At 43.7% G+C, this 22,972-nt stretch overlaps 1 protein-coding gene across 2 annotated transcripts in view; it reads left to right on the plus strand.

Annotated features, from left to right (window-relative positions):
* ASTN1 (astrotactin 1) overlaps window positions 1–22,972 on the plus strand; it is a 335,381-nt gene that overhangs the window by 257,643 nt on the left and 54,766 nt on the right. For both annotated transcript variants that reach the window (XM_060088555.1, XM_060088557.1), the window contains exon 16: window positions 18–206. In XM_060088555.1, the coding sequence (XP_059944538.1) occupies window positions 18–206 (189 nt within the window). The remainder of the gene's footprint in view (window positions 1–17; window positions 207–22,972) is intronic.

Consider the following 22,972-nt stretch of genomic DNA (forward strand, 5'->3'; position numbering starts at 1 on the left):
GTGTTGTTTCTCCATAGCCCTCAGCAATGCTCTCCACTCCCTAGACGGGGCTACATCTCGTGGGGATTTTGTAGCCTTGTTGGACCAGTTTGGCAACCATTACATCCAGGAAGCTATCTACGGCTTTGAGGAATCCTGCTCTATCTGGTACCCAAACAGGCAGGTCCAGCGGCGACTCTGGCTGGAATACGAAGACATCAGCAAAGGTGAGTGACATGCTCATCAGCAAGTTCTACTCCCTGTGCAAGTCCTGGCTGCCTAGGTATACATCCATAGGACCAAAAATAAGGAGTCTGTAGGTGAAGGACTAATTCAGATGTGCCTCGATGTTCTTGCCCACCCTTTAAATTGCCAAGGTTTGGTTGCTAAAACCAAATGTCAAAATGGGAGTATTTGGGGAAACTTTATACGCAGGAGGGGCTCCAAACTGTATGACCACTGAGCGGGTTATCATAGAGAGAGTCTTCTAAAGGGCTTACCAGCCACCACGCATCCTGTTACCATAGCACGGGCAAAATACTAGACTGTTCTTACGGAGTAGGGGAGAAAAGGAGAACGTTTCAGTCTCCCCCACCACTCCCTGCCTCCGGCAATCCCATCCTACACTGGCTGGCAACCCCTTCCGGTAATTGCATAGTAAACCCCTTCTCACTCCATCCTGCCCTGTGTTTAGGGGCAATTTTCCTACTGCTCTGTGCTGTGAGGAAATCTCCATTGCCCCAGGTGTTTGTGTAGCTCTGGATAACAGCCTCACAAATAAATCTTGATCCACTGTTTGATGGCAAGTTAGTATTCAGTCCAAGTAAGTATAAGAAATTGGAATTTCTGGAACCCTTTGAATCACCTTCTGATGTAGGAGGAATACTGGCTGGTAAATTTATGTTCTGATCAACCGAGACTTGTTTAGAATTGCCATTCATGGAATTTCTTCTTCTGAGCTTATCCTCATGGCATTCTGATGAGCTCAAATTATGGATGTGTGAGTTGCTAAAGGGCAAGTGATGAAATTAGCACAGTGAAAACTCAAGAAGTAGGTCATCCTAAGATTTAATGATCAAGGGTCCCTCTGAGACCAGGGACCCCCTGCTGTCATCAGTGCTACAGTGGGGGAAAATATACTCCCGTGGCTGAGACGCTCTTGGTTCTCTGAGCTCCATACAGATTTCTGTTTTGTCTTGCTCAAGAGGTAGTAGAGGCATGAGAGCCCCTCTTCTGGCTGGGAGCTTTCTTCCAAAAGAAACAAGAGGCGTGTACCTGGACTGCAGGCTTCCCCCCAGGTCCTGATTCCTCTAAGCTCAAAGAGACAACCACAGGCTTCTTGTATCCCTTCAAACTTCAGCATCTTAAAATTGTTCTGATTCCAATTTGCCAAGAAGGAGTATAATGTAAGCACATTTCGATAAGACCAGTTCCAGCTGGCAAAACTTTGTTATGTTTCCATGCCAGAGCCTAATGATTGAACCAAAGGACTAAAGCCTCCTCTATTTCTGTTTGCCAGTGGTTCAAGGATTGCCAGGCTCTAGGACTGCTGGGAGATGCGAGTCTGACCTTCCTCAGAAATCCTGGTTCTACCTCTTGTGTCTATCCTGAGCGTTGTAGTATCCTTAAGGTTAAATACTAAGCCCAGGAGGGAAATTTGTCCATGGCCTTGGCACTATGCCCTATCCCTCTCCATTCTTACACACAGAAACTAATTTTGTCACAGTCCAACTGTTGGCTTTAGTTCTCATAAATATGATGTATATCACCCCTGGCTTGTTATTGATATTCAAAGATATTCAAACATTTTAGTATGTTTATTTTGATCTCTTGCAATTGTCCATGTATACCTGCCCCCCAGCTGACTCCTGAATCTTACCTCTGTGTCATAGAGTTTATCTCTCTTATTGTTGGATGTGATTCTTACCCTTAAATATTTTTCTTCTCCCTACGCACTAATTTCTTTTTATTCCAAAAGCACGAAGCATGCTACTGATTAAGGATTATAAGTACATAAGACAAAGGAAGATTTTCTTCTGCTTTTCTGCACTCTGGAGAGGATTGCTCCAGAATGGAATTTATACACTAGTGGTGACAAGTGTTCTGAGAGGGCTATACCTACCATGGCATAAAAGTGACACCTTTTTAGACTCGAGTCCTTTAATTACATGTTCTTGCCTTTTCTAACTTGAGAAACTTTCCAATGAAAAGGGGTTTTGTGTTCTTTGCTTTTGTACCTATGATTAGATACCTAAGATTGCTTATGGATTGAATAGGAAAGAGGTTTATTGGGGTGAAATGAAATGTCAAGATCACAGGACTGAAAGGCTGGGACTCTAGAATCTACCAGGTGACTTTTGTTTAGTCAGTTAACTATTGGCATCTCCCCTGTAAAGCCTTCTGTAGTTTCTTCCAGCTCTGACAGTTTATGGATCCTAGGAGTCCCCCTTTAGGTGAGAGGCTTTCTCAGGTCACACATTTGAGTTAAAGACTTCCCTCTTCTTTCTACAAATCACTACACAACTTCTCTTATTCAACTTTAAAATCCCAGGGTCCAGCACAGAGCCCGGCACATGACAATCCCTCAGCAGGTGTTTTTTATTGTTGAGGTTGTTGTTAGTGATGGCAGTTGGGGTCGTCTCGGTGGGAATGGTGGTTAAAAGCTCTTCTGATGTGGTGACTTCCCACGTGGGCTTTATCATAGACACATACAATGCTTTAGGTATGCCTGACTGATAAGAACTCAGAGATGGATATTTTTGAACAGATCTTCAGGAGGCAGCCTTTTATTCAACAGCCACTTATTCATCATACAACCACTATATGGTTTGGTCAGACCAATATTTAGGAGCACCTGACTTAAGATAAGTCTGACTGGAGCCCATGAATAACATATTTCCATTTCTTACGGTCTAAGATTAGCCTCTCTTCTTTTTCTTTTACAGAGCAAATAAAGACTATCTGAATTGAAATTTCCAACCTCACTCTCTCTACTTCTAAACTGACTTCCATCTTTTCTCATCATCCTTTGCCCTTGTGTCTCAGGAAATGCAGTGAGTTCCTCCTCTTCAGGCGAATCTCTCCACCTGTACACTTGCTTCCTTCCCTCTCTGCTTCCTCTGAGTCCTCACTCATTCATTAGCCTCCTCTTTTTTAATCTCTGCAACCTCTTCAGCCACAATTATCCCTTCGCCAACCTTCTATTTTCCAAAAAATAATATTTTTATAAATATGCAACTCTTTTACCACTGTTTCCTTTCAACATGTCACCATCAAATTTCTTGAGTAAGTAGCTTATACATCTTTTCTCTACTTCCTCAACTTCTTTTTACTCTTCACATAATTGCTTTCAGCCCCATCACACTACAGAAATTGCTCTGGAGAAGGAAATCAAAGACTTTATAAGCAGAGGTTCATTTTTCTATTCTGCGACCATTTCATCTATCTCAGCTAAAGAATTTGTCCCTTTTGGCCAGGTCTGCCTTCTTGCAAATCCTCTCCCTTTGTGTCTCTGATGCTATTCTGTCCAGATTCTCTTCATAAATCTTTGACCTTTATTTCTCCTTCTTTTTTGCCCTCACTCCTCTAAAGAAATCGCTTACATTTTGGTCATTTTCTAGGATTTCACCCTTAATGTTCATCTCTTCTTCACTGTTGCTGGGTGATTCTCTTTTGTATCTACCTCAACCCACATCTCAAATCCTTCCCTTCTCCCTGAAATTCAAAAGCTCATTTGTCTGTGAGTGTTTACCATTTCTACCTGGATATTCTATAGGCACCTCAATGATCAGCATCTCTTTTCTCTGTATCTGCTAGTAGATTCGTGAACCACATTGATGGGTCAAAATATAAAGTGAGGGGTCTTTTACATTCTCCTCCACCCTCCACATTCAACCATTTACAAGTTCTGTTCTTTTTACCCCCTAAATATTTCTTCAGCAGGTGTCTTCTCATCCATTTCTCAAAATTGTATGAGTTTACAGTATCAGCTCTCATAAGAAATATTGAAATAGCCTCCTCAGGTGCCTCCTTTTCTTCAGTTTCCTGCCACTCTCGTCCATTCTGCATTTCACTATCTGTTATCTTTTTTAAATGCCCCTTAATGACATGACTCTTCAGCTTGGAGCCCATCACTAATGCCTTACTGCCTTCTCAGCATGAACATGGCTTCACTCCCTGTATTAGTTTCCCATGGCTGCTGTAAAAAATGACTACAAACTTGGTGGCTTAAAACAACATAAATTTATTTCCTGAAAGTTCTGGGGCCAGAGGTCCAAAGTCAGTTTCAGTGGTCTAAGCTCAAGGTACTAGTGGGGCTGGAGGATCCTTCTAGAGGCTCTAGGAGAGAACCCCTTTTTTGCCCTTTCCAGCTTATAGTGGCCGCCTGTATTCCTTGGCTTGTGGTCCCTTTCTCCATCTTCAAAGTGCATCGCTCCAGTGTCTGAGTCACATGGTCTTCTCTCTGACTCTTCCTGCCTCCTCACATAAGGACCCTTTTGATTACATTGGGTCCACCCAGATAATGCAGGATAATCTCCCCATCTCAAGGGTCTTAATTTAAGCATATCTGCAAAATCTCTTTTGCCAGGCACAGGTAACATTCATAGGTTCTAGAAATTAGGACCTGGGCATCTTTGGGAGCAAATATTCAGCCTACCACACCCTCCACCCTCTACGGCTGCTGCATCACTGACCATTCCCTACCCTGAGCATCCCTCCACTCTGCTGACACAAGACGGCTTGCTATCAATCCAAAACGCTTGCATTTGATTCCAGACAGTTTAAGGCCTCAGAGTCTCCCTTCCTGCCCCAGTCTGAGGCCACAGGTATGTGCTCTAAATTCTCCACAATTACTTGTCCCACTCAGAAATTTTCTCTTGGGCCCTCTCTTGCCCACCTGGCCCCCTGACCCTACTCCATTCCCTGGTGTCTGTTCCTTTGCCTCATTTCTGGATGGATCTTATTCTCTTCTTAGGCCCTTAGGATCAGCAGATTAGTCTTCCTGGCTATGATTTCTGTTTCTTGCGTGTGTCTTTTAATCGCCCCCTTCAGCTCTATAAATTGCCCTCTGCAATTAAATGATACCTTGACCCAGTGTCAGGCCCCAACTCTGGGTCCAGGGTCAAGGTTCCCACTGGTTCAGAAGAGAAGATTGAGCCTTTCCACACTTCTGAGCCTGCCTAACTTTGTCCTCTATCTACCCCTATTCTACCATCACCTTTCTACTCTTCAAGAGCCAGTTCTAACATCACCACTTCCACCAAGCCTTCTGTGATGCTCTAGTCAGAATTCTTTGCTTCCTATTTTATGCTCTTGGAGCTCCTTATATATATCCTTTGACAGCGCTCTTGACATTTCCCTGTATTGTCATTTCCCTGTATGACTGTCTCCCACGATAATAGACTTGACAGCATGTACCATATTTCCCTCCTTTTTGTAATTTAAAAAGTTTATTTAAAAAAGGCAAAATGTGTAAAACAGAATAAAGTGAAAAATACATCTTCCTCTCACTCTTATTTCCCAGTCATCTAGTTCCACTCCCCAGAGGCAGCCAGGCAACTATGACTACAGTTTACTGTCTATCTATCCAGATATATTCTATTCCTAGCCATGTGGAAGTGAACAAAGAAAGTTGCAGAAAAGTAGATATATTAGGGTCTTGTCTGTTTTAAAAATGTTATATATAAATATGTGCATATACACATCTATATAAGTATAATCTTTAGCCTTTCTCTCACTATCTATGTATATTTACATATGTGTGTGTGTATGTATGTACACACACACACAAGTTATCTGTTTGTTTCAGATTAGGGATTGGTATAGGGTAGGGGCTTTTATTTTTTGTACTAAAAACTTCTGTGTTGCTCTTCCTACAGTAAGCATGTGCCACTTTTATAATAAAACTTTTTTAACACAGTGAAAAATACATTCTGAAAAGTTTCTGTTATCTAGAGTAAAGACTTAGAAAGTTAACTGGAAAAAAACAAATCACACAATTGTATCTACAAAGAGCTGAACTTTGGATAGAAATCTGGGAGGAAGTGCAAAATAATAGGATCATTTCTTATCAATCTTTGAGTCTTCACCCCTGACACAGGGCCTGGCATATTATTAGCATCTGTTGTACTGTTTGTTGAAGGAATAGATCCTTTATTTTGTTCTTACTTCAGAAGAAACCAGTAAAAAGAGCCATAGATCTGTAGATTCCAGAGAAGTGACCAAAATTTGAACTTTCTTCAAATAAGAACTTCCAAGGGCTTAATTTTAATCCTCAACCTGACACACTAAGCTCAATACATTTTCTTTCTCTCTTTATTTCTTTTTTTTTTTTTCTTTCTTTTTTTGGTACTCCATTCAGGAGTGGATTTCCTTGGATCTTTCTCTCTTTTCTTTTCCAATATCACTTTCATTGCTATGTTAGATCTGACCTTTGCCATAGCTTTTCCTTGCCATTGCTTTTGGGGCATATCAGTGGGGTTATCTGGGTTGACAATTGGCAATAAGCAAACTCTTCCTTTCTGTTGTACCTTGTAGTCCATAATCCACTGGGGGTTGGGGCATAATCCACAGGGGGTTGGTTGGTTGGTTTCCAGCCAGTTGCTTCCTTTCCATGGGGAAAGCTAAGAAGAATAGCTTCCTCTTCTTCCAGGACACAAGTTGAGAGTTTGTCCCTTAAGGGGACCCTCTAGCTCTGAGAAGTCTTAAGTTAGATTAGAATCAAAGAAAGAAGTAAACCACCTGGATGGCATTGTATTTCTACCACACAGGATGCCACGTTTTCTATTTTTCATCAATTATTTTTTGGGCGGACAGAGCCAGTTGGCTCATCTGCCCAGGATAGTGAACAGATTTCTTCCATGGCTGAAGCAAAAACAATAGCTGAATCAGCCATCAGCCTCTGATCCAGTCTGTGAGTGCTGGTCAGCAGAGACCTAGTCTTGTGTATTTGATGCCAATGAAAAGTAATAACTTAAGTTTGCATAGTGCTTTATGTTTTACGACCCCAGGGTTGCAAACCAGCTGCAAAGGTTCTTTTTATGCACATTTACAATGACAAAGTTAGCACACAAGTGGCAAAGCGATTATGGCATACAGCTATTTTCTTTCAATGATTAATTAATTCATTCAACAAACGTTTGCTGAGGGCCTGCTACATGCACAGCCCTGAAGTGAGCAGAGAGGGGGTTTAGAGAAGACATCTGTTCTGTGGCATTCCCAGGCAGACAGGCCTGATGAAGGTGCCACTGATGCTGAGCCGGGTGGTATTATAAACAGAGGCTTCCAAGAGGATCTAAGCTTTTCTAAACATATGTGTGAGGATTTATTCTGAGTCTTCAAGTCCCCAGGCTCTGATGCAGAGTCCGGAGTAAACTGGATCTGTAGGTTGAGGGAAGAAGTTACCAAAATAATATTACCAAACAGCCTGTTACATAACTGTTCTCATTTAATCCTCAAACATACACATCACGTAAGTCTTACGTTCCCTATTTATAGATAAGAAAATAAAGCCTCAGAGAGCTTAACTAACTTGCATGTGGTCACCTAAGCAGCAAGTGGCAGAGTGAGGATAAGAAGAATGCCTTCACCTACTGAGATACATTGCAAATGGCGGCTTGCTGTTTTGCCTGCCAGTGGCACAAGAAGAGATGAAGGTGGGAAGATGAGTGGGCAAAATGGAAGTAGGATCAAGATGGAATTGAAACCAGGTGACTGGTCTAAAGTGACCACTACAGGGCCAGATGTCAACCATGGTTAGGCTTCATGAAGGATCCATTGCCTTTCATCTTGAGTTTTCAGGATTTTTGGTTATTTGTTGTGGGATTTTTTTTTTTTTTTGGCCATGATATACGATGATGACCCAGTTTCTAGAGGAGTTTTTGTTTTTCTGTACAGCAGTGCTTTTCAGAATTTAATATGCATATGTATCACCTGGGATGTTGTTGAAATGGTGATTCTGATTCAGTGAGTCTGGGTGGGGCCTGAGATTCTGCATGTCTAACAAGCTCTTGATGACACCAAAGCTGTTAGTCTGAGGACCACATTCTGAATAGCAAAGCTAGATTCTCTCCTCAAAGACCAACAGGGAGCGGGTTTCCCCATCACCCCTGCTCATCCTGTCCAGTGCAGGAACTTCGACACGGGAGCCATGGCATGGTGGCCTCCAGGGCTGTGTCCTGGTATCATCCCCACAGTGGAGAGTCTGTCACAGACAGGAGGACGAGCCTGAATGGTTTTCACTTTAGGCCAGGACTTTTCTCTGATTAAGCCATTGATCATTAGGCTTGTGTGCAGAATTGAACAGTCGTAAGCCCTCAGGCACTGAAGGGAATTGGAAACATGCCAACGATCAGGATTAAAGGTGATAAGCTGTTTTTTTTAAAAAAAAAACCTTTGTGCTGTAGGCAACACTGTCCTCATCTTACTATCTCAAACATTCTCTCTATTTTTTAAAATAGTGTTCAAGAGGTCCCCACTTTTTTTCCTCTCAAAACCAAAAATTATTGGAGTTTCATATTTTTACCTGGCTGTTAGTTCAGTTGATGGGACTATTCTGGTGGTGATGTCAAACTTCTTTCATATGATGGGCCCGACAGTAGTGACATCTTGTCCATAATATACAATTCAGTAGTTGAATATATAGTTTTCTGGATTATTCTCTCCTCCAGGTATGTAAGTATTGCCTTAACAACTTGATGGATTGCTTCCTGAGAGTGGGCTCATTCATTCATTTATTCAGTTCCTTCTATATATGAACACTGGTTTAGGCACTGGTCAAATAATGGTGAATGATGCAGAAAAGCTTCCTGCTTCTGTGGAGCTTATATCTTAGTGAAGAGAGAAAGAAAGTGGCAAGTGACAAATGAAAGCAGTAATTCTAGATAGTGACAGATACTATGAAGAAACTAAAATCAGGGGGTGTAATAGAGGGTGACTGGAAGATGGGTGGGGGAGCTAATTAAGATGGCAGGCACAGGGCACTTCCCTGGTGGTCCAGTGGTTAAGACTCCATGCTTCTATTGCATGGGGCACAGGTTCAATCCCTGGTCTGGGAATTAAGATCCTGCATGCCGAGAGGCCAAAAAAAAGAAAGAAAAAAAAAAAGATGGCAGGCACAGAGAAGGCCTCAATGATGGTAATGAAGGGGTGAGTTTGAGCTGAGACCTGGCAGACAAGACAGAGCACGCAAAGATCGGGGGGCCGAACAGTCCAGGTAGGGGACATAGCAAATGCAAAAGCTTCATAATTTTTTGAATTCTCATAGCTTCTAGCATCAGGTAGGGCGTATAGACGTTCGTTGGTAAATATCAGACTGTTAACCAACATGACTGAGAAGAAAGAGGCCTGGATTCTCTGGTGGAATATGGAGAGAAGAAGCTCTACTGCTAGCCAAACTTGTTCTGTTTCCTAGATTCAGCAAGCTAAGCTGGGATCAATTTGTTTAGCCCATCGTCTTTTATCCAACATTTAGATCAATGCTCAGGTGGGCTGGCCATGGTGTTATAGACCCAAGAGAAGTAAGCATATGGCGGCAGGCTTAAGAGTACAATACATATATCTACCATAGTCTCCGTACCAAAACTAATAGTTTATCTCTGCACAAAAAAATATGTTGGGAAAAAATTACAAGATAAATGGTGAGGCAATGGGAAATCTTGCACCAAATGTGGAAATCTGAACTTGACATCACTTGGGCTTCCCGCATCTTTTGGGATGGGTGCCTGTGTCTTAAGTGGTAATATGTCTGTATTGTCCATCCAACTCTAAGGCAGCATGTTGAGGGAAAGAGCACTGGATGGGGAGTCAGGAGATCTGGGTTACTGGTCTCAGTTGAACCATTAGTCAGCCAGCTGACCGTGGGTAAATTACTTAGCCCTCTTCAAAATCATCTTCCCATCTGTATAATAACTAACTTGAATTAGATTATAGTTAGAGTTTCTTCTGCTTTTAGTGTTCTGTGACTTTTACATATTCAGCAAATGATTTCTACTTCTCATAACAGAATGCAACATTTATAATGCCTGGCTTAAGGATAAATAGGCTAACTCAACTGATATTGCAATGGAAGGAGCTCAAGGCAGCTGTTTATAGTGAGGATTTAGAGTCAGATTGGCATCAAAATTTGTATTGAGAAGTTTAATTAATGGCTGTGAGCCTCAGTTTCCATGTCTGTAAAATAGGGCTATTGATACTTAGCTTACAAGTAAGGACAGTGTAAGGGTAGAATACAATAATTATTTATGAAACACAATGTCTAGCATACTGTAACTGTTCAGTGCATTGTGACATATCATTATGATTATTATTAGTACTAGCATTATTTCAGTGAAATTTGCAGTTCAGTTCACTATTTTTGAACAAAATAGCTGCTGATCAAAATGTCAAGGAGAGGGCCTCCCTGGTGGCGCAGTGGTTGAGAGTCCGCCTGCCGATGCAGGGGATACGGGTTCGTGCCCCGGTCTGGGAGGATCCCATATGCCGCGGAGCGGCTGGGCCCGTGAGCCATGGCCGCTGGGCCTGCGCATCCGGAGCCTGTGCTCCGCAGCGGGAGAGGCCACAACAGTGAGAGGCCCGCATACCGCAAAAAAAAAAGAAAAAAAAAAAAAATGTCAAGGAGATGTCAGTAAAACTGGGTAAATTTTTTCTTCACAGAAACACTGATGTATATTTTAGAAGTCACAAATCACTAATTAGGCTAGTGGAGCAGGGGGTGTCAAACCTCCATTACAAAAATTAAGACCAGAATCACATCTTTTGGCTGCTCTTTTCAGTCCCAGTGATAGCTCCTTTGCTAAGAAAAGACCAAGAAATAAGCACCACCCATATGAGAGGGATTTTTTTTTTTGGTGGGGTAAGGGAGGCTATAAGAATGTGCTCTCTGTGGAAAAGAATCCCTGGGGATGTTATTTTGATAAGCAGCCTGGGTGTTACTGCTTTTTGAATGCAAAGGAGCTGTCAGGTGCATTCTCCAAAGGGCGAAAATTCATGCAAATGTCCAGCTGTACTAGCCTTCCCTGTTACCTGTAACTCAAAGCCTGTGCCGTCTGGTTCCACTGCCTGCATACAGATGTGGACTCTGATTCCTCTTGTGCCCCAGAGGTGGGACCCTGGCCCTAGTAACAACCCAGGTTCCAACATAAGTGGATGTCGAGGTAGAAAGATAACTGATGTAGTTTTTGGGTTTTTGTTAGGCTACTGTTTCCTCCTGTTTTCCATGAATAATCTGCTTTAGAGGAACACTTCTGTATTCTCAGAGGCCTGAGGAGGTCACCAGTTTCTGGAACGTGAGGGCTGTCTCTAGCACATCTCTGAGGTCACTCCCTATTCCTACCCCATCTTTTGCAATACATAACGCCATGCACCGAATCTAGCAGGCAATCAATAAATATTGGTTGAATGAATAAATGAGCAAATACCATACTTTTCTCTCCTCCTTTTCCTCTTCCAGTGGAAATGGCAGCATATTGTCCAGGACAGCATCTCCTCAAACACCTTCCCCTTCAACCCCCTGGCACCAGCCCACCCCCTCATCATCCCTCTTCCATAGCCACAGGATTGATTGTTTTGTGTGGGGGACATTATCCACTTGCCCCCCGACCCCGGAATTACCTCACGTCCTGGGATTTGGCATTAGAAAAAGAGACTAGTCTTTAAAACCAAGTGATCGGGATTCCCTGGTGGTGCAGTGGTTGAGAGTCCGTCTGCCGATGCAGGGGACATGGGTTCGTGCCCTGGTCCGGGAAGATCCCACATGCTGCGGAGCGGCTGGGCCTGTGAGCCATGGCCGCTGAGCCTGCGCGTCCGGAGCCTGTGCTCCGCAGCGGGAGAGGCCACAGCAGTGAGAGGCCCGCGTACCGAAAAAAAAACAAAAACAAACAAACAAACAAAACAATCAAGTGATCAGCACAAGGTAGGACTGGGATTACATACTAGGACCTGGGGTAAATCCATGTGTGGACCTCCAATTTGCGATCGTTATTTCAAGTTTCTGGCTACCAGTTAATGTTGCAGGAGCCAACAATAGTCTTTCTTTTACCACCTTTCCTATAATTGCTTTTTAAAAAATAAAGCAAGTAGGAAAGTTTCCTTTGTAGGGAGGGAGGGGGTAAGGGGGTATGTGTTAGGTGTAACATGCAACTTGTGTTTAAACTGAAACGCAAGACATAAAACTATGCTGACTTAAACCAACACGTCAACAAACCCCTTTCATCTAAGCTTACCCATTTGGCCACGAACCATTTCTGATTCGTTCCTAATTTCCATGCCTCTGTTGTTAGAGACAGCCTCCCTGAATCTCATGGAACTCTTTGGAAGTTGGTTCAATTATTAAAAGATATAAATTAAGAGGAAAAATTAAAAATACATAAGAAAAAACTAATGTCAAGGAAATCAGCAAAAAATAGATTAGGTAAGTAATTAATTTAGAAAAAATAAAAGAGAGTAGTTGACATCGTTTTCAGTTGGCCCCAACTGCCAACTACACTAAAAAATGCAGCTGATTAATGTTGCAACAGTCAAAGGATCCAGAATACATCATTTCTTTCTCTGTTACTGATGAGAGGAAGATGGCTTTCCAATCAGATCAACTTCCCTCTAAAACATTCCCAAGTGTACTTTGACATTATTGCTGTTAATTTTGCTGCCAGCAGAGTCAGGGACACGTAGACCTCAATTAGCAGCACCTTGAGGGAAGGCTGTGAGTTCTGCAAGGTAATGATGTTTAAGCATTCATTCAGAAATGTGTATTGTTTACTATAGATCAGGTGCTGTGCTGGGCATCAGGAATATGATGGGTAATAAAAGAAGGCTCCTAACCCACTGTGGGATTCTAGTTGTTCAGGTGTAAAGCATAACTCTTTTCCTTTGCCAGCCTCATCTTACTTCTTCTCTCCTTGCAATTGGCTCGTCAGTATCTATGGGACAGCATGGTTGAACCTCTGGGGGACCCACAAAAGAGGCAAAGAAGGTCACTGCGAGGTCTGGAACTTACTTTCCACCTTGAGAGTTCATCCCATTCCTTGGAAAGTTTCTCAGGGGGCAGGCCTCTGCATATCCTGTCAACTGCTGAAGTGCCCATACTGAAGGTGGCTGCTGCCCCCAGGAGCAATCTGTGAGACACGCAAGAGGGGAAGCAAAGGGACACATGTGGAGAGCTTTAGGTGAAGACCCCTTGCACCACTAACAACTCCTGGGGCGAGGGGCTGTTGGACCAGGTTGGGCCATCCCTGGGTCACGTGTGGGGCCCACAACACTGCCTTGCTGCTTCGTGCAGGGCTGTTTGTAGACTACCTGTGCTCTGGTGACTGCCCACTGAGGCCAGAGAGGGGACCGTACCTTCCTAAACAGAGTTCATGGACTGGGGCTCCAGAAAGTGGTCACACCGATCTCCCCTTAAAGCCTAACATGATTAGAAAGGAATAGATAGCTTGGCTAAGTCATAACCACACAAGGCCCGTCCACCTGGTTAAGTCTGACAGGGGACAGGGTTCATTCCACATAGTTAGAATGTAACACCACAGAAGCCCTCAGTTTAGAGCAACTGCAAAAATCAAGCAGGTTCAAAAGACTTAATTTTTCTTTGGCCGATTAAAAAAAAAATTAACACAGAAAGAAAGAAAAAGAAAGGTAGAAAGAAACATTTCGCCAGCACAATTTTTCAATAAATCTGCCAGTTAAAAAATATGTGCTTTGTAGGTGAAATGTGAGTGCCAGTGACAGGGAAAAACAGCCTAATCGGTAAACCAACATCCTGGACTCCCTTGACATTCTTTTGTTTCCTTGGGTTTTTGTTTTGTTTTGTTTTGTTTTGCGGTACGCAGGCCTCTCACTGTTGTGGCCTCTCCCGTTGTGGAGCACAGGCTCCGGACGCGCAGGCTCAGCGGCCATGGCCCACGGGCCCGGCCGCTCCGCGGCATGTGGGATCTTCCCAGACCGGGGCACGAACCCGCGTCCCCTGCATTGGCAGGCAGACTCTCAACCACTGTGCCACCAGGGAAGCCCTGGGGTTTTTCTTGAATCAGGTTGATTCCACAGAGGCAGCTTATAAAGTCACTCTTTGCCTGTGCCTCTCTTGCCCACCTTGACTGCTGTGGTCCCTCCTATAAATTTATTACAAGTCCAGTCGATTACCATGGTAATTGGTTCTATTTATATTGATGTGTTTGGGGCACTTATGGCTTTATGTATTTTTATTTGGTCTGTTTTGCCTTCTCCTTTAGAGAGCAGGGACTCTGCCCACTTCTTTGCGTCTCCCCATAGCTGTTGCCTTAGACTCTGCTCACAGTGTGTTCACAATCAATATTGATCAGAGTAATGTGGATGTAGGTAATCAGGACACGCCAGCCCCCAAGCTTTACTGATCGCTGCATTCTTTTACAGAGCTGGGTAGAAAGAAGAAGTGTTATTTCTTGAGAATTTTCACAATATTTCCCTTCAAGGGTAATTCATGTGTTGGGCCCTGTATAGATCATGCATTCTGCATTTGTTGGGCTGGTAAAGATCATTAATGATCTACAGATACACGTAAAAGCAAATTGACACCAAAGAAAAGCTCTCTTATAATTCAATCAACCATTTAAAAAAATGGTTGATGATGGAACGATGGAAAACTGGAATGATGATTCAGTGCATATTTATTGAGTTTCTACTTTGTGTAGGCATTGGACAATCAGCACTGTAGAAGGAACAGGATCCCTGCTCTCATGGAGAAGCCATGGATGAGACAGAATAGAAACAAGTAAATAAAGAATAAACAAAATACTAGAAACTTTGGGCAATGAGGGTAATGAAGAGGGTGCTGTGATAAAGGGTGACAGAGTCAGTATCCTCTTTAGGAGGAGGGTGTGAGTGGTGTTTATGTTGAGGTGTGGAGGATGAGCTGGAGAAAAGCCATCCCAGGAAGGGAGAATGGCCAGTGCAAAGTCCTGAGGTGGGGAAGCCCAGTGGGATTGCAGCCTAGGGAGTGAGGAAACCATGGCCTGGCTGGAGCTGGAAAGGACAAGGATGGCCATGCAGAGTCACAGAGGCAACTGCCCCGTGACTCTGCATGGCCTATATGTTAGGATCCATCCTGCACTGGGTGGAGAATAGCTTCAAGGGAGGCCAGAGTGGACATAGGGACGCCAGTTAAGGACCTAAAGCAGGAACCCTGGCAGTGGACATGGAGAGGAAAGAACAGGGTAAGGTTTGTTTGTGGAAGAGAGAAACTTGAAGACAGGGTGGAGGAGGGGAAGTGGAGTCGAGATAATTCCTAGATATTCGCTTGAGCCACTGATTATGCTGGAGCACCATTTACACACTGGGGGGCAATGGGATGGAAGAGGTTGGGGGATGGTGGGGAATATAGAGCTTCATGCAGACTTTGAGTTTCCATGGAGACAGCCAAGTGGAGAAGTCAAGGAGCCAGTTAGATGTGCAGGTCTGGAGCTCAGAAGGGAGATCAGTGCGAGATGCCAATCTGAGCCTGCAGAGTTCAACCAGCATCCCGGATGAGCTCACCCAGGGAGGAAGATGGAGAAGAGAAGAGAAGTGGGCCCAGGCCCAAGCTCTGAGTTGCTGCCACACTTAGAGGCCGAGCAGAGGTGGCAGGTTGCGGGGGAGCTCAGCAGAGGAGACCGTGAGGGAGCAGCCGGGAGGTGGGAGAATCAGAAGAAGGCTGTGGTGAAGAGGACAGTGGGCGGCTGTCTTGTCCTGCTGAGTGAGATTTGTAGGTCAAACATCATTGCCTTAGAGCAGTGTTGCTTTAGAGAATCCTAAAATATTATAACTGCAAAGGCCCTGGTAATATATGTGCAGAAACTTATAATTATTAGTATTTTTCATATATCTCATACTTCTCACCACCCTATGAAGTGCAGAGGTAAGGTTACACGTTATGACCTTGTCTGGTGAAGGGCCTTGGTGAGCTGTGCCCAGTCACAGTGGCTTCACTTTGAATTGTAAAGCCCTGAAAGGCACTTTGCAAAGCAGAGCTCTGTCCCTTGGGGTATCTCCAGAGCGAGCGTGTTGTCCCAGGTCCTTGGGATGCTGAGCGGTGGAACCATTCCCCGTGCGGAACTTCTGCCCACAGACCACGTGCTCTTGCCGGGTGCCCCCGCTCCTCCCACTGGCAGACCTGTACCTCTAATTCCAAGGGGAGGAGATGAGGCCCACAGTGTGAAGACACTAGTCTGTGGTCACACAGAGAGTGGCAGAACCAGAAGGAACCCAGGCTTGATCATTCATCATCCTTGTCTCACACATCTGTGCATTGCTTTCTGCCTGTGCTAAAAACCGGAAGGGCTCAGGACGCTTGTTGCACTGCCTGGGTACATCTCTTTGAATTTTGGATCATCCCACAAGGCTGTCCCAGGATAAACACCCCCTCCCTGAGAGTGTCCACTCTTAACAGTTTTATTATTCCGAGGCATTAGCAACCTAATAGCAAACAAAATAAGGTCCTTACTCTGCCCAGCTTACCTTGCTATCCCAGTCCTGGGGAGAGAATTCCATTCAACCACTTAAGAAACACTCCCTAAGTACCTACAGCCAAAAGTATATTGAATCCCAGGTCCTATGCTCAGTGTCCGGAATATGCTGATGAATAAGAGCTGGGCCCTGTGCTCGAGCTGTTCATAAAATATGTGGGAGGGTGTCCAGTAAACCAGAAATTACAATATAGTGTGATAAGGGCTATAAGAGACTGGAGAGCAGTCAGCAGAGGGGCTCCTAGCCCGTAGGATTGAGAAAACCTTCCTGGAGGAAGTGTTGCCTGGACAAAGAGATGGAGGGCGGGTGGACATTGACCGGCAACCTCTGAGGAAAGGGTATTCTAAGTAGGAAAAGGCAAGGCCCATAAACACGGGGAATGAGAAGACGTGAGGGGGAGATGGGGTCAGGAGGCAGGTCTAAAGGGCCCACTGGCCAAGCCCTATCCTCCTACTTCTAACTTAAAGCAGTTTGAAGGACCTACTTATATCTTAATGTGGTTTAGGAGTTATTGAAGGATTTCAGCAGAGAAAGGATATGTTCCTATTGTGCTTTAGAAGCTTACATCTGGACAGTCTGGAGGGTGACTGGGAGATGTGAAAACTAGAGATAGGTTGACCAGTCAGGACAATTTTGGAGTAGACTGGATGGGAACTGCTGAGGGTCTGGAGTAAGGGGGAGGAAATGTCAAGTGTAGGATGGACGTGACAATACTTTTGGAAATATCACTAATAGGTGACTCCTTGGATTGGAGGGTGAGGATGCAGTAAGCCATGGCAAGGCCCAGCCCTGGAAGTTTCCTAGGTAGGCATAAATGGAAAACCTGTGGCTCCTGTGGTGATTTCCCCAATTATGGAACAGTGAGAGTTGAAAACTCTTTGGTCCAGACATTAAACTGAGCTGACGTGGATTGCTGAGCAGCAGAATTTTTGCTTTTCATGATAGTACAGTTTGCTTCTGGATGCTGACATGGCAGAGGATGCCAAAGGCAGCAAACTCACCTTTCTGGGGTGTCCATCCTAGCAGTATCTCCCTTTTTAGGGGCTCCTGAACTGCAGGCATGCCTTGCTGAGATGCAAGGGTGGAATGGGAAACCTACGTACTCACCTGCGTCCTTATCTCACTAACAGCCTGCTCTTTGGCTGGAAGCCTAAGTAGAAGCACCTTGAACCCAGCTCAAAGCATGATGCCAACAATTCCTTGAACCCAGCCCAGACTCAGTAGTCCAGCCTAGTGTAGGGGAAAAGGGTCAACGGTGATCTTCATGATCTCTGGGTTTCAGATACAAGTTAGTCCAGCCACCACAGTCAAAATCACCAGTTTTTTCCCTGAAAGCCATTTGGGCGGAGATGAACTTGGGCCATGGGTGAAAGATGGAGAATGAGCTGGGCGGGGAGGATTCACGTTTCTCAAACACGCCAATGCTTTCCTGCAGCAGCTAGAAGTCATATTTCTGTAAACACTCAGATCCTTGCCATCCCGAGCATATGTTTCCTTGTTATCTTTTAATTGGTTTTTATCTAAATTTAACACCAAGCAGTTTGTGATGGCGGCAACTGCGAGCATTAGTGTGGTACATGTCAATTGCAGGGCTGCGTGACATGTCAGGACCTCATCCGTGCCCTCCCTCTCCTCCCCACATCACACCAGCCCATATTAAGAAGCTGGAAATTGCTCCTCGTGCCCTTTCCTTTCTGTGTTGTCATGTTTATAGATGTCAGGTCTGGGGAACAAAGGGAGAGGAGTAATCTAAAATCCGAATGATACCACCGGAAGCTGTTGTATAACAGCAGGTGAATGCCAACAGATTGCAAGCCGGGATCAGCAGGCCCGTGATGCATGAAATCCTGCATCCCAGGAAAGGACTTCAGAAACTGTCGAAAGCAGCTCAGCAAAATGCAGTAATCAGGTGTTTTCAAGAAAGCTGGGGAAGTCTGTTTCCGAAGATCTCGTATATCTGTGATGTGGAAGGAAGCAGGATGCAACAGGAGAAGGAGGATTTGGGAGTTAAGAGACTCGGTGGCTGAGTGATTTTAAGACAAATCTTCATCTGCAAAGCAGGATAATGAGAATATTGCAGAGGATTGTCAGGACCAAAAGTGTTAAGGCTGGCAGAGCCTCTGGCCCATAGTAGGTCCTCAATAACATAACCATTAGGAGATTTTCCAGGATGGGCTCTAGCACACTAGTCCCACAGATTTTCTACAAGACGTGAATTCCTTGTTCAGATTATTTTTGACAATACTGCCTGCTATATTTCCTTCTTGGAGGTGTGCAATACATACGAGAATTTTTTTTTTTTTGGGGGGGCTACATTGAGCCTTCGTTGCGGCATGCGGGATCATTCGCTGCGGTGCACGGGCTTCTCTCTAGTTGTGCTGTGCGGGTTTTCTCTCTCTAGTGACGCGCAGGCTCCAGGGCGTGTGGGCTCTGTAGTTGAGGCGCGAAGGCTCGGTAGTTGTGGCCCACAGGCTTAGTTGCCCCTCGGCATGTGGGATCTTAGTTTCCCGATCAAGGATCGAACCCGTGTCCCCTGCATTGGAAGGCAGATTATTTACTACTGGACTACCGGGGAAGTCCCTACATATGAGCATTTTAAAGCCTTTTTGAAGATTTACCAAAACCCTGTGTAACTTTTACTCAGGTTGCTCCCTCACATTAGAGCTTGAAAATCTTTTTGTCTATTTGTTATTTTGAGTAATGCTGTCAACAGATCCTAAAAACAAGTTCTACGAGATCTACTTAGAAAAACTCTGAGTTTTTAGTTATGCTGCTTCTAATAAGGGAGAAGCTTTCCCTTTAAATTCCCCTCTCCAGATCTGGCACCAAATCCTCTTGTTTCTTCTGAAATACTCCCCCGGTTTACCCCTCATTCTCTGCACACGGTTGCCACCCCAGCCTGACCCCCAGACCTCCATGCCTGCATTGTTCCTACAGCCCCCTGGCTAGTCGTTGCGGCCTCTAGTTTCTCGTTCATTCAAACATCCATTCATTCCTTCAGTCTGCATTTCACCACCTGACTCTTCTTCCTTGGCTGTTTTAGTCCTTTGTGCTATTTCCTGTCTAGCTGAAGCAAAGGCTGGCTCCTAACTGTTTCTTCAAGCCTTAAATCCCTGGTCTGCTTCTTCAGGGACCCATTCAATATGGCCCTGTGCTATCTACGTAACTGTATTGCTCATTATTTTTCCAGTTAAAACCTCTGTGTCACACAGTTAAGCTCTTTAATGGCCTCCTTGGCTTCCTTCACCTCTTTTTTTTTTCGCCTTCCTGCCCTTACCCCGATAATCTACATTGTCCTAACTACCTGGTCAGCTCCTCTCATTCTTCCATACATAGTCTTTCATGAAGCCTTCTGGGACTTCTCCGGCCTCAGTGGTAACCCCTCTTCTCTTCTTACAGTCTCAGCCATGTGATAGAGGACTGGTTGGATACCCTGGAGTCAGACAGACCTGGGTATAAGTTCCACCTCTTCTAGTGAGCACGCTATGAACTTGGGCAAAGTAATTAACCTCTCTATTGCTCAATTTTGTCATCTCTAAAATAGGGACAATTTTAGCATCAACCATGAAGGTCAATATGGAGAACTGACCTCAGTGTTAATTCTTACCTGGAGATTAAGAAACCCAGTCATCCCTTCATGTTCTCCAAGATGGCTTGCTGCAGAGAACCATCCTTCCCCCCGAGACTTACAGGACTCACAGATCCCTCAAAATTCCCATGCTTTGTCGCATAAATGATTAGCTGAACCGCTTGTCCCCACTGATCATTCAAAACAAAATGCTTGTTCATCAGACTTTGGTTAAACTTCCTTCCTTCCTCCAGGCTCTTGAACTGTAGCCCACCTTCAGCCTGAGCCCGTATACAGCCCCTCCTGAGAATGGGCTGGCCTCATACCACCTGCCCACATGTGGCTCTTTCTAGCTTTGTTTACTTCTCTCTATAAAAGAAAAACTCTTTTTTTCTAACTTTCGAGGTGCTGGCGGACCTCATCAGAGCATTCTCCCAGTTATAATTGTCTCCCCCTGTTATTATAGTAGTCTCCCAGCCATGTCTTGCAATAGTCTTTTTGAATAAGGCACTCCCTACTAAGTCTAGATTTGCTTTTTGCTTGACAGAATACATGGAAAGTGTTCCACAGAGTGCCAAGATATGTAATAGAGAGCAGCTGCCATTCTTATAATTACTATTATTATTATGTTTTGTTATCTTGCTATCCCAGATGGATTGCAAATTCTTTGAGGTCAGTCTCATACTTTAGAGCTCTCCACAGAAAGATCTGGGTATAGATCTTTCATAGACGTATACTGACTAACTAATGAACCTGTCATTGAATCTGGAAGCCGACAACCCAGTGTGATCCTACATCTGTGAACAACTCCACAGACAGTGTAAAGGATACTTTACCTCTGTCTGGAGAAAGCAGGTGACCAAAGAAGGATTGAGACACCACCTGGGGTCATCTTAACAGGTGATGATAGACTATGGCAATTCCTGTTTCCTTTCCATCTTCTCTAGCTCATAAAATTGCTTTTAAACAGTAGACAGTAAAGAACCCATGTAAGATAGAATCGTTGCTCAAAATGATGAGGAGAGAAAGAAAGAGGGAAGTTAGCAACTCGGAGAGAATTATGTCTCCAAGCTCCTCATTACCTGCAGGGGCCAAACAACACCTTCCGTATGTGGCTCTGGGCAACCATGGGTGGGAGTGGGAGTGGGGAGGTTGGAACAAATGCTAGAAGGCTGTTCTCTTTTCTTCAAATATGGGAGAATATTATATTCTGGACAGTAGATGTTATTAAATATTATACCCATGCCCTGCATGACTTGTGAAAATAGAGAATGTGGTGATAACAGAGATGTAAAATGAGTTTACTATGAGTCAGCCGTGATAGCAAACCTCATATTCATTGTTTAAAGTATTTTTATGTTTAAATGCCCCTGGCCAAAGAAAACCTATTCATTTCACCATTCCCCTGCATTCCTTACCATCACTGGGAGACAGGGTGGCCTAGTGGTTAAAAACAAGGTTTTTGAAATCTGTATAACCTTAGTTCTCTAAGCTTCACTTTGGATATCTAGAAAGGATACAGAGCAAGTTGTAAGGATTCAATGAGATCAAGTATAACAAGCATTAAATTTATAGTGAGAACACCATAGATCAGGGGTCAGCAAATATGACCAGCAGGCATATCTCGCCTGCTACCTGTGATTGGATGGCCCACAAGCTAAGAATGGTTTCTCTTTAAATAAATGGAAAATAATAATAAAAAGGAAAATAATCTTTTATGACATGTGAAAATTATATAGAATTTAAATTTCAGTATCCACAAATAACGTTTTATTGGAACAGAACCATGAGCATTCATTTACGTATTGTCTGTGGCTGCTTTCACACTAAAAGGCATAATTGAGTTGCCTGCAAAGACTGAAATATTTACTATCTGACCCTTTAATGAAAAATGTGTCGATTCCTGCCATAAGTGGTCGGTAGCTCTTGTTATTAAGGATGCTGTTATCCCTCAAGGCCAAGCCCAACAGCGCCCTCCTCAGTGAAGCCTCCCCTGATCTAACTGTCCTGATATTATCTGGTCCTTATTTGATCCTTTAAAAAAAAATAGCACTTAAATTCTGTATGTCTGTCTTATCGCCTCTATAAGATAATATACATCCTTTGAATGTAGGGATTACATATAATTCATTTTGGTATATTCAGAAGACTTGAACAGTACCTTGTAAACAGATATTCAGTAACTTAGTATTTGCTGTATTGAATTGAGTTCCAGTTTGGGTCTTCTGATTTTGCCTGATGTCAACCAACTTTGCAATGGAAAGAAAGTCCTGGGAGTCTGAAGGCAGAAGCATAAAAAGGGTCTAAAAAGATGTACACTCAAAAAAATAAATAATGGTAACAACCTTGAAATGAGTACTTACCACTATACACACAAAATTTCAGCACCGGTTACTTGTTGACAACATTCGATTCCTACCGTCTCTGAAAATACAAAATTAGATGCGCCTCAGGGATTTGGAGAAATTAAAGGTGAATTTTCTTATCTATCATTTTAAAAGGGTCCTAGTCTCTCAGCTTTCTTGACACCCTTTAAATTCCTGGCATTGGGAGAGAGGTTGTATTTTGTTAGGGGTGTGTGTGTGTGTGTGTGTGTGTGCATGCATGTGTGCACATGCACATAAGGACAGATATTCTTTCCATTTTGTTCCTTTATTCATTTGGCATCAGACTAGAATAAAGACAAATATCCGAATTATCCTCCAGTAGACTTGTTACCATAGGAATGAAAATTAAATACAAGATCCTATAGTGGCAAGCTTTAGAAACAGATAGAATTCATGACTTAATATATCTGAAGTGGCTTATTTTCTGTATTTCGCTGTGGGTTTTGATTCCAGATTGATACAAGGGAAAGATACCCCTGGGATCTTGCTGATACCTAGGAGGGATTTGCTTTTTCTCTTTTCTGTGAAAATAAGAAAGAATCTAAAAATCCTAGCACTCCGTTAGTACTAA

This window comes from Mesoplodon densirostris, chromosome 2 (genome assembly GCF_025265405.1).
Source record: "Mesoplodon densirostris isolate mMesDen1 chromosome 2, mMesDen1 primary haplotype, whole genome shotgun sequence".
NCBI lineage: Eukaryota > Metazoa > Chordata > Mammalia > Artiodactyla > Ziphiidae > Mesoplodon > Mesoplodon densirostris.